This window comes from Sciurus vulgaris (genome assembly GCF_902686455.1).
Source record: "Sciurus vulgaris genome assembly, chromosome: 7".
In the NCBI taxonomy this organism is placed as follows: Eukaryota; Metazoa; Chordata; class Mammalia; order Rodentia; family Sciuridae; genus Sciurus; species Sciurus vulgaris.
In genome coordinates, this window is record NC_136467.1 from 114,666,914 (window position 1) to 114,682,289 (window position 15,376).

At 47.7% G+C, this 15,376-nt stretch overlaps 1 protein-coding gene across 3 annotated transcripts in view; it reads right to left on the minus strand.

The window, feature by feature from the left end:
* Nucleotides 1-1,749: 1,749 nt before the first annotated feature.
* Nucleotides 1,750-15,376, minus strand: part of PTK7 (protein tyrosine kinase 7 (inactive)) — a 63,860-nt gene continuing 50,233 nt past the window's right edge. For all 3 annotated transcript variants that reach the window (XM_079148091.1, XM_079148089.1, XM_079148090.1), the window contains exons 11-20: nt 14,207-14,356; nt 13,935-14,085; nt 13,712-13,839; nt 12,371-12,574; nt 11,487-11,642; nt 10,466-10,698; nt 9,404-9,484; nt 4,480-4,631; nt 3,320-3,498; nt 1,750-2,796 (exon numbers count right to left, since the gene is read on the minus strand). In XM_079148091.1, the coding sequence (XP_079004217.1) occupies nt 2,636-2,796; nt 3,320-3,498; nt 4,480-4,631; nt 9,404-9,484; nt 10,466-10,698; nt 11,487-11,642; nt 12,371-12,574; nt 13,712-13,839; nt 13,935-14,085; nt 14,207-14,356 (1,595 nt within the window). In that variant the 3' untranslated portion in view covers nt 1,750-2,635. The remainder of the gene's footprint in view (nt 2,797-3,319; nt 3,499-4,479; nt 4,632-9,403; nt 9,485-10,465; nt 10,699-11,486; nt 11,643-12,370; nt 12,575-13,711; nt 13,840-13,934; nt 14,086-14,206; nt 14,357-15,376) is intronic.

Sequence of the window (15,376 nt, forward strand, 5' to 3'; positions counted from 1 at the left end):
ACGTGGGCATGTGCCAAGATGCTCCTCAGATGCCTGAAACCTTGGATAGTATCAAATCTTACATGTATTTTCTCCTACATAGATATAAAATTTTAGTTTTATAAATTAGGCATAAGAGATTAACAATAACTAATAACAAAACAGAACAATCAGCTGGGCATGGTTGTACTGCCTGTGACCACAGGGAGGCTGAGGCTAAGGTAGGAGGATTACAAGTTTGAGGCCAGGCTGGGAAATTTAGTGACACCCTGTCTCAAAATAAAATTTTTAATAAAGGACAGTGGGTGGGGACTGGGGTTGTAGCTCAGTGGTAGAGTGCTCGCCTAGCATGTGTGAGGCACTGGGTTTGATTCTCAGCACCAAATATAAATAAATTAAATAAAGGTCCATTGACAACTAAAAAATTTTAAAAAAAGGGGGGGGGGATTACATCATAAGCTCAGTGATAAAGTGCCCCTGGGTTCAATCCCCAGTACTGGAGGGGTACAGGGGAAGAACAGTCATAACAATATACTATAATAAAAGTTATTTAAAACTCTTGAATTATTTCTGGAAGTTTCTATTTAATATTTTCAGACTCTGATTGATTGCAGATAACTGAAACCATGGAAATCAAAACTGGATAAAGAGGGACAACTATAGTTGCTGAAATTAAATGAGAATGCATATTAAATCCTCAGCAAAGTGACTAATATGGAATAAGTCTTCAAAAAATATTGGCTGTTATATTTTCATTTCTGAGAAGTTCGGTGAGGAACAGAAGGAACTAGAACAATTTCATAGATACGGACTCATTACTTTAGGATGGGGAACCAGGAAGAAGTTACTGGAATGAGGTAAAGGATACCAGTGATATAAGGGGATGGAATCAAATCAGTGGAGGGCTGACATCTCTGTAGGTACAAGACCCTGGAGGTGGAGGCACTATACACCCCTTTTCTGATCATTTTTTGGTTTTGATACTGCGGATTGAACTCAGGAGTACTTTATCACTAAGCAACATCCTCAGCCTTTTTATTTTTTATTTTTTGAGACAGGTTCTTGCTAAGTCATTGAGGTTTTCGCTAAGTTGCCCAAGCTGGCCTCAAACTTGCAATCCTCCTGCCTCAGCCTCCCAAGTTGCTGAAATTACAGGCAGGGGCCAATGCACCCACCTACCTTTCTGCTCAGTTCTGCCTGGGTTATCACTCTTCTAGAATATTTTGTGTGTGTGTTAGCAGGAGGGTTCTAGAGATAGAACCCAGGGTCTCACATATGATAGACATGTGCTCTACCACTAAACCACAACCCCAGTTCTTCCTGAGGTTTTTTTTTTTTTTGCGGTGCTGGGTATTGAACCCAGGGACTTGTGCTTGCAACGCAAGCACTTTACCAACTCAACTATCTCCCCAGCCCTCTTCCTGAGTTTTAAAGGGACCCAGAGCTTGAGTGTATCATTAACCCCTTCTTCAATCCTATTCTAATTTGTCCTCCCTTATACTTCTACTCTACCCACCTGAGGGTGCAGCAGGGATGCTTCTAGGATAAACAGCTGGCAGCTCCCAAGGGGTCAGTTGCATGGACAGAAGAGATCTTGTGCCTCTGAGACCACATATCAACCATCTGTGAACTGGAGGCAAGGACCAGTGTCTGCCAGTTAGTCCCATCCAAGCCCTACCAGACTCCATGGAGGCACATGGCTCCTTCTGATCAGCAAGGAGAAAGCACAGCATTCATGAGCAGAAGCAGGGAATGAGTCTCAGAAACAGGTTGTAAAAAAGGCTTCTTTATTGAGAGCAGCGAGTGTAAAAAAACAAAAACAAAAACAAAAACAAAACCACGAAACAAACAAACAACAACAACAACAACAATAAAAATGTGAGGCAGGGGTGGCCCACCCCACCATCTCCTCCAGGGCCCACCCTTACCTCCCATGCCCACCCACCCCACGCTGCAATTACATACAAAAGCCGCCCATGGTGCATACAAAAAGGGCGGGTTATATAGTGTCAAAAGCTCCTGAACACTCCTTCATCTGCCAGGCACTTAGGATGAGGAAAGGAGAGAATGGTTGGGGGAAGACATAGGTCTGGGTTAGTGTGCACAAGCTCACAGTAGGGAGGACTCACTTGCTGTGTCCTCCACAGTCCTGGTCTAGATCCCTAGGTGGGAACCATGGGCTAAAGGCTCCGTGGCCCTGTATGCCCAGAGCTAGGCCAGAACTTAAGTATATTATGGAACTCCCCCCAAACCCAGCTCACCCCCAGCCTAGCTCTCCCCAGGCAAAGTTGGCAGATGAGTGGCAGAGCTGGACTTGGTCAAAGGGAGAAGTTGCAGGCCAAAAATAGGGGTTACCTGAGGCACCCACACTGTCCCTCATGAAGGAAGGGGTGACAGAGAAAGCTGCCCAGCCCAAGGCCCTAGTCACCCAGTCTGGGTCTGAATCAGCCTCCCTGAGGGCTGAGAGTAGTGAGGAGTGAGGAGAAAGAAGAGGGAAGCCTGGGCACTGCCCAGACCTCAGCAATGCCTGCTGGGCATGGGCAGGAACCCCAGGGCCCAGGACAGGGATCTTGCCCATCATGCTGCAGGCTCCCCTCAAGAGATGTCCTCTCCCCTGCTCATGCCATCCTGAGGCACAGCCCGCTGGGTTCCCTCCTCACGGCTTGCTGTCTGCAGGGCTGTCTCCCAGGGTGTTGGCGATCTCGCTGAAGGAGGGCCGGTCCTTGGGGCTGAGGGCCCAGCAGCGCTGCATCAGCCGGTAGAGCTTGGAAGGGCAGCCCTCAGGCTGAGGCAGTCTAGCTTTCCCAGCCTGCAAATCTGCAGGGAAAAAGGTAGGTGGAGTATTAGGCAAAACATTTTTAACAACCTGTCCAGTACTTTATGAGGCCTACAGTTCTCACAAGTAGTCACATGAGGATGACTCTGGGAATGCTAACCAACGATGTGTGGACCTGGACTCAAGCAAGTATCCTGCAAGTGCTGTGGGAGCTTAAGTGGTTTGATGGACACCCAACAATGCAGCTGGAGCAGGAGTTGGGGACAAGAGCTATTTGCCAACCAGTAGAAAAGTATTTTAGTATTTTAACCACTGGAGTAGTCCTATCTGTATATTTGCTAAATACCAATCCTAAGAGGGCAGGTGGGCTAAACCACCTGGGGCCTTACCCAAGCTCTCCAGGAGGTAGAGGGTATATGGAATCATCCCTTGTGGGGGCTGGGGAGATAGCTCAGCTGGTAGAGTGCTTGCTTTGCAAGCACAAGGCCCTGAATTCGATCCCCAGTACCCAAAAAAAAAAAAAAAAAAAAAAAAGCATGGAATCTTGGGAATACAGCTGCCTACCTGCCAGAACTTCATCATCTGCCTGACCACCATGGGGCATCTCTCCATGGGTGAACACTTCCCACATCAGCACACCAAAGGCCCAGACATCAGACTTGGTGGAGAAGTCGCCTTCCAGGATGGCCTCAGGGGACATCCAGCGCAGGGGCACCCAGGCCTGGCGGAAGTGGTAGTACTCACTGAAGGATAGGAGAAACACAGGAAGCATGGTGGGGCGGGGCCAGGACTTTGTATCCCAGCCTCATGCCATGTCTGGGACTCTTCCTTGGGCTGGCCTCCAGCATTTTCCCATCAAGGCACACAGAGAAATTGATAATACATATGCTGCCCACAGGGGTCCAGTGGGTCAAATCTAGAAACATTCACATGGGGTTTGATGGTTTAAAAATTCCATTAAAATAGTATTTTGCCTAAATTTTAATAGAAAAGAAAACTAATAATCATACATACTTCCTGTAATGACTTAAAAAATGTGAAAAAGAAGAACTCATTAGCGCTGGGTTGTAACTCAGTGGTAGAGCACTTGCCTAGCATGTATGAGGCACGGGGTTCAATTCTCAGCACCACATATAAATGAATAAAATAAAAGGTCCATTGACAATTTTAAAAATATTAAAAAAAGAGAATGTCTTTAAAAAAAAAAACCACATTAAACGGAAAAAGTTTTATTAATGCTAAACCAACCATGACCAAAGCAACAGTCAGATGAACTGGGGTGATTTAGAACTGGGTGACTCAAGGGGAGGTTCCCGGAAGGCACCACCTAGTATGTGTAGGCACTCCAAAGCAATCTCTGCCCACAGGGCTGAGCTATGAGTCTTAATCTTCAAAATAATAACTACTGAATTCAAGAAGTTATAGAGGATGCCATATGAATAGTTACACTACATAAAAACTGTTAAACAGTTTGCCTGGTTATAATAACAAAAAGGTTTATCATTTTTTGTCACTACGGAAAATTTATGACCACCAGGGACCACTGCGGGGAAGCCTGATGTACCTTTAGACAGGATGGGAAGGCTCTGTTCTTGTTCAGGCCTCCCTGCTGTGGACTGAGCAGTCGTGAAGTTCTTTCCCACACATCCTAAACTTTATCTGCCCTCTGCCCATCACCCTCAAGGAAGGAGTGTAGAGCTCCCACCCCATCTAGGCCCTTCTACCTGTTGTACACGTCCTTGCTGAGACCCAGGGCTGACACCTTCACCTGTCTTTGGGCACTGACCAAGCAGTTGCGAGCAGCCAAGTCCTTGTGCACAAAGCGGTTGTTAGACAGGTGCTCCATGCCCAGGGCCACCTGGGTGCACAGGGCCACCTGGAGAGAAAATAAGGGCCTGTAAGAACAGTCCAGGTCTAGGGCTTAAGGTGACCACCCTTGACACAACCCTTGTTGGGGTCAATGCTACTGGAGTGCTGCTTAGGAAGCCCAACAGCACAATAACCTCAGCTTCCTTCTCTATGAAACGGGGATAATACAGTACCTGCTTCACTGGGTTGCTAGAAGGCTGAATTAAATGTAATGAAGTGCTTGGCATCATTCTGACACTCAGCAAGTGTGAGACTGGGTCAGTAGCACATGGCGCTGGAGCAGAGAGTAACCATTTGTTGAATGAAAAATAACTGGACAGTAATACCTGCTTATATCTTTACGGCTTACTTCTTTTACTTTACAAGTATGTATTTTGTATTAGTTTGTGTAAAAAACTCTTGTGTGCATGCGTGCCTCTGTGTGTGTGTGTGTGTGTGTGAATATAGACACACAAAAGACTGGGTGCCTCCAAGGAAGTAAACCAGAGTCTAGGGAATAAAGAGGCAGGTAAACTTTTGGCTTACATTATTTTAGACTGGGGTGGGGAGGCAGGAGGAAAACACATGAACAATGCTAGCACCCCAGAAACCCCCAAGGATTCCTTCCCAATGCCACCTTCGCCCCCACCACTAGCCAGGCATGGTGGTGCATGCGTATGATCCCAGCAACTCCAGAGGCTAAGGCAGGAGGATTGCAAGTTCAAGGCCAGCCTCAGCAACTTAGTGAGGCCCTGTCTCAAATAAAAAGACTGGAGATGTAGCTCAGTGGTTAACTGCTCAATCCTCAGTATTACCAAAAGAAAAAAGAAGTGATCCCTTTGAACTGTGGGAATTACTGAACAAGTTACTGACCAGCTATGTGTTCTTCAGGCCTACAGATTCAGGCTGAGGATCCCTAAAGGAGAAGTCACCTACTGCATAATGCAATCATGGAAGGATAAAGAACACGGCCAGTAACCAGTGTCACTGGAGATGAAGGAAATACAAACCAAGACCCAGTGACACATCACTTTACACACATCCGATTGCAAAAGTTCAAAAGCCTATCTTCAACTTATCTCAAACAGTTCAGAAATAAATACATAAAAATAAAAATATGTCCATATATACACACACACACACACACACACACACACATACACACACACACACATACGTATGCATGTGTATATGTGTGTGTGGAGAGAGAGAGAGACAGAGAGAGAATAATAAAGTAAATGGGGCAAAATGTAAACAACTGAACTTGAATATAGGTTTCTAAGAGAGTCTTGAGCTGTTCTTACACTGTTTTACATCTTTTCTATAACACCCAATGGAAAAGCAAACATCTGTGTAAAAATAGAAGTTAGTTTACAGATTTCCTATTAGCAAATTAGGTCCTTCCATGGACCAATAATGAGATTATGTTATGGATTAACCAAGGATTATTTATGGTCAACCTAATTTTATCTTCTGGGGTTAAAAAAGAAAAAAAAGGGGCTGGGGAGATAGCTCAGTCGGTAGAGTACTTGCCTTGTAAGCATAAGGCCCTGGGTTCGATCCCCAGCACCCAAAAAGAAAAAAAGGGAAAAAAAAAGAAAAAAGAAAAAAAAAAAGGGAATGGGAGTGACAGAGGACTGCCACCAAGTCACTGCAGGCAGGTAGGGCAGCCTCTTGGTGTAAAGGAAGGTCCAGGGTGTGTGAGGGTGTATGTAGCTCAGTGACAGAGCATGTACTTAGCATGCTGAAGGCCTTGGGCTCCATCCCCACTGCAATAAATAAACAAGCAAATAAATACGAGGCAAGAGGAAGAAAACTTGCTGAGTACATACTCTGTGTCAGGCCCTGTGCAAGGCCACCTGCCTTTGCTCATGTGTACTGTGAGGCAGGGCTCATCCTCAGCTTTGCCCAGGGTCCACAGACAGGCTTTATACACAGCCCAGTGTCAACACCACAGCTACCTCTCCTGGGTCACTGGTGAGGGGCTGGCTGCCCACCTTTATAGAACTTGCCCTTTGGCTTCCCTTTACCAGCCTGCCTCCCAGGCAGGCCTGCAGAGGAGCACAGCCCATGTGCTTGGAGAGGTATCATTCCAAAGTGGCTCTTCTTAGCCTTCTTGTACACTGGCCAGTGACATCCCTGTGGGCCTCTACTGGCGGTTTACTGAATCTTAACCAGCATTAAAAAAAAAAAAAAAAAAAAAAAGGAATAGAAAACATCAGCACATCACCATGTGGCCATCTAAATTTAAGTTAATTCAAACTTCATAAGATTTAAAATTCAATTCCTCAGTCACTCTAACCATATTCTAGGTTCTCAGTAGCCACGTGGGACTAGTGCTAACCATTTTGGCCAGGAAAGATATGGAACACTGCATCATTGTAGGGGGCTCTATTAGACAGCACTGATCTAAACCACCACCAGACTGGACCTCACTACACAGCCAATGTGTTGCCTGATGCTGCATCAACATCGAAGTGCCAAACAGATGATGCCATCAGAATTGGGGGGTGGGGGGGGGGATCTCATTTTGATATATTTCTTAAGACACAAAATCTCTGGACAGCTTCCAAACAGCAGAGGGTTAAAGAGGGGCCAGGTGGACAGTCTGCAGGATTACTGAGCACCTCTGGGTACAGCATGCTGCACTAGGTCTCCAGGGAAAAACAGAAGCCATATCCCCCAAATGATCCCTGGAAGACCATTCTCCAAATGTCCCAAGTGCCTCTGGTGGTATAAAAGGGCGTAATGATCGGTGGTCATCATAAACAGGGCTAACTCTGCTTCAGACATCAAAACTCCAGGGCACTGTCCTATCTGTAAGTGGTAGACAACTACTTTGGTGGTGTGGCCTCCTCAGACTTGCAGTCCCCCTCAGCCTGCTCTCTCTGATTTGGCTCACAAGCTAAACAATCTGCTGCAAGTCAAGAGAAACAGAAGAGTGGACCTGGCATGGTGACTAATTTGCTGTCTATCAGAAAGGCAGTGCTTCTGGAAATACTGGCTAAGTGAGGACAGTAAAAGAGAATTCTGTTATACCCAAGCCAATAAAGTATTTCCCTGCTGGGCAAGATGCCACCAGATGGCAACTGGATTAATGGTCAAATACTGTTATAAAGCCTGTTCTTTGGTAAAGACCAGAGACCCACCCTTTCCTTTCCAACTTTAACACCCAGAGGGTTTGCCCAAGTCCTGGCTAACCCACTGTGACTACTGAGCTCTTCCCACAATGGATTTTCTGTTGCTGCCAAAGCTTCTAACTGGATGAAGCACAGACCTCCAGGTGTGCTAAGCTGAACCTGCTCCTCCTAGCTAGATAGTAGGTGATCCACAGAGCAAGCACAGGTCATTTCTCTGGCTGCTATTTGTCCTCTGACCTCATCTGATCAGCTACTCTATCTAACAAGCATTACCTACAATTGTGCCAACTCCCAGGCCCATGCCTTTCATTTCTATGGCTGCCCACGGCTGTCCTGAAATTCTCCTGGGGCTTCACTCAGCCCACTCACCTTCATTCCAACTCCAGCTGGCCAGGGAATAGCCAGCCACCAGCCCACCTTCCTCTAAAACCTTGATTTTTCCTCCTTCTACTCATGCAGGCAGGCCTTAGCAATATGAATGCAGTTCACTACATTATTTTAATTTAATTTTATTTGGGGGGGTATCGGGGATTGAACTCAGGGGCACTCAACCACTGAGCCACATCCACAGCCCTATTTTGTGTTTTATTTAGATACAGGGTTTCACTGAGTTGCTTAGTGCCTTGCTTTTGCTGAGGCTGGCTTTGAACTAGCAATCCTCCTACCTCAGCCTCCCAAGCTGCTGGGATTACAGGCATGTGCCACCATGCCTCACTGAAATCTTCATTTTTGAAAAGCAGTTCTCTTATCTGATGCAGAATACTGTCCTCAGAAAGTATGGAACTTATTGAAGCTCTCTCATAAATTCAAAATACTAAAAGCAGGAGGGAGATGTTTAGCTAAGGTGGTGATAACTCTCAAAGAGTCCCTCAGGTCACTTGATAGAGGTAACTGATTTCCGGTCAGCCTACCTCCCTGACCCAGACACAGAAACTTACCTTGATCCCCTCCCTCCTGAAGCCATCATCCCCTTCCTGCCATTCAACTACTTCCTGTCCTTGAGAACTGGACTCAAATGGCTTTTTCTACCAGGAAACCTTCTTTGTTAATCACAGCTGCCTGTCCACCTGAAGGACTCGGTTGTCATCAACATCTCTCATTGATGCCTCCCACGCACTTCTGAGTGGTACCTCAAGTCCCTAGGTCTGTGATGCCAGACTCATTTACCTTATCTCCCCCACTAGATCCTAAGTGCCTGAGGGCAGGATGCCCAATCACAGAAGGGCCAGCTATACTCAGAGCCTGGGGAAACCGACTCAGGGTCACACCCAGCCAACAGGCCCTGGGACTTGAGCTACATGCTGCCTCCCTAACTCAGAGCTCACTGAGGCAAATACGTGTCTGGTTCCAAGGAAAGCTCCTGCCCCAAAGGCAAGGGCCAGAGCTGCTTTCTATGTAATGTCAGCATGAGAATACAAGGATATTTTCAGGCTCCACAGCGGGGGCAAGTCTCTTAACCTTTCTAAGGCTCAGATTCTTCCTACACAAAATGGGGATAATAACATATATTTCAGGGGACAACAGTGATGATTAGGATAACATATATGAAGTACGTCCTGTGGCACCTGACCCTTAGGGAGCACTGAATGAACAGCACCTCTGTTACCACTCTGCCCTTGCCCTTGGCCAACTCTTGGGACCTTTCTCCCCACCTCCTCACCTTCTGCTTGGTGCTGAGGGGCTGTGACTTCAACTTCTCATCCTTGCTCTTGGAAATCCTCAGGAACTGTTTGAGGTCTCCCTAAGGGAAGAGTCAAGCTTCTGTCAGGGCAGAGCCCAACTCCGGGCTCTAACGCAGTAAACCAAACAGGTGCCTGCAGAGTTCCTGCCTTTGGAAGTGGTGAGAAGCCCTGACCCGAAGGCTCTCCCAACCTGCACCCCTCCAATGGGCAAAGTTCACTAGAAATGTGGGAATTAAAAATCACAGAGGAGATGCCTTCTAGAAGCTTTGTCAGAGAAGGACAAGAGCGTCTAGCAAAGCTTCTGTCTTTAGGGAGCCAAGATGAAAACACAGGCCCTAGCCTGTCCTCATAGATCCCTGAGAAGAAACCCCTGTCTTACAGAAATTTATAATCTAATAGACAAAAATGAACACGGAGAACATCAGCAGCTGAAACACACACAAAGCACTGATAAGTACTTGTTAATGGACAGACTGAGAATGCTCCCTCCCCCACCCACTCCAGAGCTAGGAGACTTGACAAGCAGTGGTTTGAGGTCCAAGGGGATCAGGGACTAGAGCAACTGGGGAATGAAGGAAGGGATAGCTCTGGGAAGGATGACCTGGGTGGAAAGGAGAAGGCTGATGGCAGGGCTAACACTTGTGCCATGAGAGGAACTAGGGAGGCAGAAGGGAAGAAGGGAAGGAAGGAGAAAGAAAAGGAGGGAAGGGGTGAGGGAAGGAAGGGAAGAAGAAAGGCCGGCCAGCTTGTCAGCCTGGTCTGACAAGTTTATTCTCAAGGGGTGACAAGCCCAGGGGGGCTGGCGGGGGGGATGTAACAAATCAAAGATGATCAGAACCAGGGAAATTCACTGAGAAGATATCCATGTAGAGTGTGAGGCCCCAGAACAACTCAGGACCCCAGGAAAGATGGGTGCTGGTAATGGAAGGGCAGGTGTCAGAGAGCTGGAGAGCAGGGAGCAGAGCAAGTTGAGGTGGCAAGAGCAGGGGGGCAGAGGGTAAGACCTCCAGGTGTCCCTGCCCCTGTTTCTGCTAGCATACCAGGTCCACATACTCCAGCACCATGTAGTGGGGCTCGGCCTCCCGGCACAGCCCCAGAAGCCGCACCACGTTGGCATGATTCAGCTTCCCGAACATCTCAAACTCCCTCCGGAAGTCCAGTTGCTGCTGCTCGTCCTTGCTCTGCAGACTCTTCACAAGCACCAGGGTCTCTGTCACACCCTCTTCCAAGCCCTGTGCCTTCGCCAGGAACACCTCCCCAAACTCGCTTTTCCCTGCAGGTACAGATCCGGATCAGCCAGCTGCCTACACCCAAACAGAGCAAACCGCTAGCTTGGGGAGGGGCCTATGACCTCACATACAGTGGGGAGTCTTTCCTGTATCCCACTTACCCAGGTGGGCACTAGCCCTGGTCCTGTTGTAGGACCACCCCTCTCCCTGGGATTCAGTGAGTCTAAGAGTAAAATAAAATGGTTGGACTGATAGCATTTTCCAAAAGGTGGTTTGTATAAGAATTTTTGGCGGTTTACAATAAACATGTCTTAATAGTTACATGTTTTAAAGTATGTTAGAAAAAAAAAAAATCAAACTAGCACAAACCCATAATTTCTCACATTTTTTTCCTATAACAAAATTAACTAGTCTGTTTATTTTCTCAGTACTGGGGATTAAGCCCAGGGGTGCTCCACCACTGAGCTACTCCCCAGTCTTTTTTATTTTTTTTTATTTTGAGATGGGGTCTCACTAAGTTGCTGAGGTTGGCCTTGATCTTGTGATCCTCATGCCTCAGCCTCCAAGTAGCTGTGATTATAGGCATGTGCCACCACATCCAAGGAGTCACTTCAATGAAAAAAAATCAAGGAAATAATACCATAGGCAGGACACAATCTGTGTGGAGGTATAACTAGTACACAGGGGACAACCTGGACAAGACTTGTGCTCTGTCATCTCTTTCATGCTAGGTTTCACAGACATCAGGGCCAGCACCAGGCCATTGTCAAGGCTCAGGACAGGACTAGTGACCTGTAGCAAAGCATGAGCAGCTGTGGCTAAGGCAACATACCCAGCGTGGTGATGGGCTGCAGGCTGGCCCGTGGGAAGTGCATCTTATCACTTGTGCTGTGACGCTTGTTGGTGGCCGCAGAGCCAGAGCCCAAGCTAGTCAAGGCCACTTCCTCCTGGATCTCTGCTGAAGTTTGCCCATTCTGCAAAGGCCCACCTGGAAACATGGGATATGGCAGAGTGTCAGAATGAGACCTGACACTCCAGCTACCATGGGGACCTCAGATCTTTCCCTGTCTCCCTTGAGTGCCAAATGGGGCCAACCACTTTGTTCCATGTGATAGCACCAATGCCACTGACAAATTGATGAGGCTGGGAGGAGAAGCAGGGACAGGTTTCCCTTAGTAAAGGACCACTTACTGATGTAGCTGATTACGATCTCTGAAATGAACACACTATGGAAGTCTGAACTACCAGTCCCTGAACCCATATGTATACCAGGGCTCTTCTGTTCATGGGGTTATGGACATGACCCTAACCGGCATGGGGAAATCACAATGAGGGAAACCCAAGCCCTGCTCTGAACACCTAAGCTGACAGGAGACCCAGCAATGACCCTGGGGGAAGCAGGCAGGAAGATAGAGACAAAGAGATTGCCCTTGGGGGAATTGTCAGACATGGGGGAGAAAAGATGTCCTACAGAAACATGCATGCGTATATTAATTGTATCTGTCATTTCGTGCTGGGAGACAACTGGAAATAAGCAGTGGCCTAGAGGTTCCAATGAGAAAGTCTTGAGCCTGGCTGTTCAGAAGCCAAGGCCTTGGGAACAGGCCAATACCAGGCTTCCAGGGGTGGGGCAGCCCCAGTTCCAACCCCCAGACCTGGCCACCCATTTCCTGCAGGGACGGGCTGACTCCTCTGTGGCTGTGGAGGGGTCCTCACCATTCAGGCACTCCATCTCCGGCTCCTCGCCCTCAGGCTGCTTCTGCAGACGCTTGGCTTTGCAGCGCTTCTTGCAGTAGAACATGAGGCCCAGCACAGCGATGATGTAGGCCACAGCAGCACCCACTGACAGCCCAATGGTCTGGATCATCTTGTAGGGAGGAGGGCTGCCTGGGCCCTCGGAATCCTCCAGTACGGGCTTGTCTAAAGACACACAGATGGGTCGGGACAGGGGCTCCTGAGGTAAACCAAGCCCTACTTCTCTACTAAACCATCCCACCTCACATTTATGACAACTTCCAGATATTTCTTGGCCTAAACAAGGTAGAGAAGCAGGGGAAGGTTACTACCTTCACAGGCTTTAACCAGGGCCAGCAGGTCCTTGTGCCCACTGAGGTCACTGAAGCTTGGAAGGAGATGAGCCCAGTGATTCCCAAGCTGGCTGTGCATCAGAACCCAAGACGAGATGTATATGAAAACACCTCTCAGGGCACAAATCCACACTACTAACAAGCGTCCCAAGTGACTTGATATTTCAGTGAACAAGTCTTGAAGAGGAACATTTGGAAGCTTTCAATTTAGAATCCTAGTCATGGCCTAATACATAGCAGGGGTCCCAATAAGCCTATCTGAAGAAGGGATCTGCTAGTCTAAGGGCTTTCAATGGCATATGGAGAGAGTTTCCAGGAATCATCAGCTGAACTGAAGGTGAGAGGTCAAGGGGCATCCATAAAGAATTCCCCAATTCTCACAGGTACCCCAACAGCTTCAATCAAGGGTCTGGCTACTTCATTTTCATCCATTTAAGCTTCCACATAATATGCTGTTTAAAAAAACAATTATTCTGTTAAACCAAGAGTTTGTGAACCTTTCATTTAAACCACTTCTATCTTACAGATGCAGAAACAAATCCCCAGATGGGAGCTACCTGCTCCAAGGGCATAAAGCTGGTTAGCAGGAGAAGTCTGGTCCAAGGCCTTTTCACCTAATGCATCATCCTCTGGTCCTGAAGGCCAAAGCCACCTTGTCCTATGGCATCTGGACCTGATCCCCTCCCACCCACTCGGGTAGTTGTGTGGCTGCTACAAAAACCCAGGAAGAAGCATTTCAGGAAGAGACACTCCCCTGTCTACCCAACATACACATCCCAGCTGTGGAATGTTAAATAAATGACAGTCCTGCTCCTAAACAAGGAATCTAAGAATGTGCAGTGGCACGGTAGAGGGGACACAGCTTGAGTCTCCTCCCCAACAACTGAAAGGGTGCCTTCTATGTATAGGAGCTGATGAGAAAGAAGCCTGGCTGCACCACTTCCTGTGTAAGACACCCCCCAGGCAGTACCCACGACGTAGAGGGGGGCCTCTGTGTGTTTGATGTTGCAGCTGTTGCCTGCAATGCAGGTGTAGCGGCCTGAGTCCTCAGGGGCCACATCATGGATCACAAGGGAGCCATTCTGGAAGATGTGCATCCTGTCGAAAGAGAACCACAGCACTGCCCAGCTGGCCAGCTTCTGAGCCAGAAGTGCAGAAGAGGCAAAGTGGGTGTGGAAGGAAGGATGCCATACCTGGGTCCTAGCTTGGTGGGATCCAGGATGCGGTCTTTGCCCTTCCACTGAATGAGTGGCTTGGGGTCCCCCTGGGCCTCACACCGCAGCAGGGCTGTGTGGCCCTGGTACACAGTCGTGCGCTCTGGCTCCACCTTGAAGGTGATGAAAACTGGATGGGAAGAGACCAGCAAGGGATAGGAGTAGTGAGCAAAAGGGCCAATAAGGTACAGGCTGTGACCCCCACCCCGAGACCTGCCAGCCCTGACCCCAGGGCCCTGACATGGTCACACCTGCCACAGTGAGCTGAACGTGTGCACGGATCTGGCCCTGCGGCCCGTTGGAGGCAATGCAAGTGTAGTTTCCAGCATCATCTCTGGTCACCCGGGCAAAATGCAGGGTACCAGCATTGTCAGTCACCCATTCTGGGAGGCTGCTCCCATCTGCAGGGAAAAGGAAGGGACGTTATAGGATGGACCACAATTGCAATGCAGTGAGACCTGTCTCTAAATAAAATATAAAAAAGGGCTGGGGATGTGGCTCAGTGGTGAAGTGCTCCAGTGTTCAATCCCTGGTATCAAAAAAAAAAAAAAAAAAAAAAAAAGTCCAAACTTCTGAGCCAGGTGTTGAAAGTCCCCATAATTTCTTTTCCAATTACCAGTCTCACCTTCTCTTACTGCTTATGCAACATTCCACTTCTGCCAAATGACTTCTAAGTGGCCTTGTTCTCATCTCACTGCCTGTCACTCCTAACTCTTAGAACCAACCCATTCCTGCTCTCTGCTACTATCCCAGCCTCCGGCTCATCTGGAGTCCCACATTCTCTGCAGAACCTACAACCCTACAATAAAATGTGTAAAAATGTTCCCACTGTTGGTGGGAATGTGAAAACTGGTACAGGGGTGTGTGCCCATAATCTCAGTGACTTGGGAAGCAGAAGCAAGAAGATTAAAAGTACAAGACTAGCCTCAGCAAATTAGAGAGGCCCTAGGCAATTTAGTGAGACCCTATCTCAAAATACAAAATAAGAATAAGTGTTGTGGATGTGGCTCAGAGGCTAAGCACCCCTGGATTTAATCACTGGTACCAAAAAAATAAAATTGCTGGGCACAGTGGCACACACCTATGATCACAGCTATTTGGGAGGCTGAGGCAGGAGGACTGCAAGTTCGAGGTTGGTCTCAGCAACTTAGAGAGGCCTTAAGCAACTTAGCAAGACCCTGTCTCAAAATAAAATTAAAAAGGGCTGTGGATGGGACTCAGTTGTTAAGCACACCTGGATTCAATCTTCAGTTGAAAACAAAACAAAACTGGTCCATCCCTTTAAAAAACAATTTGGCAACTCACATCAACTCACATTTTTACACATTTTGTAAAAATAAAATGTGTAAAAATGTTCAATCCCCCTGCTTTTTTTTTTTTTTTTTCCTCAGTACTGGGGATTGAACCCATGGGCCTTCTAC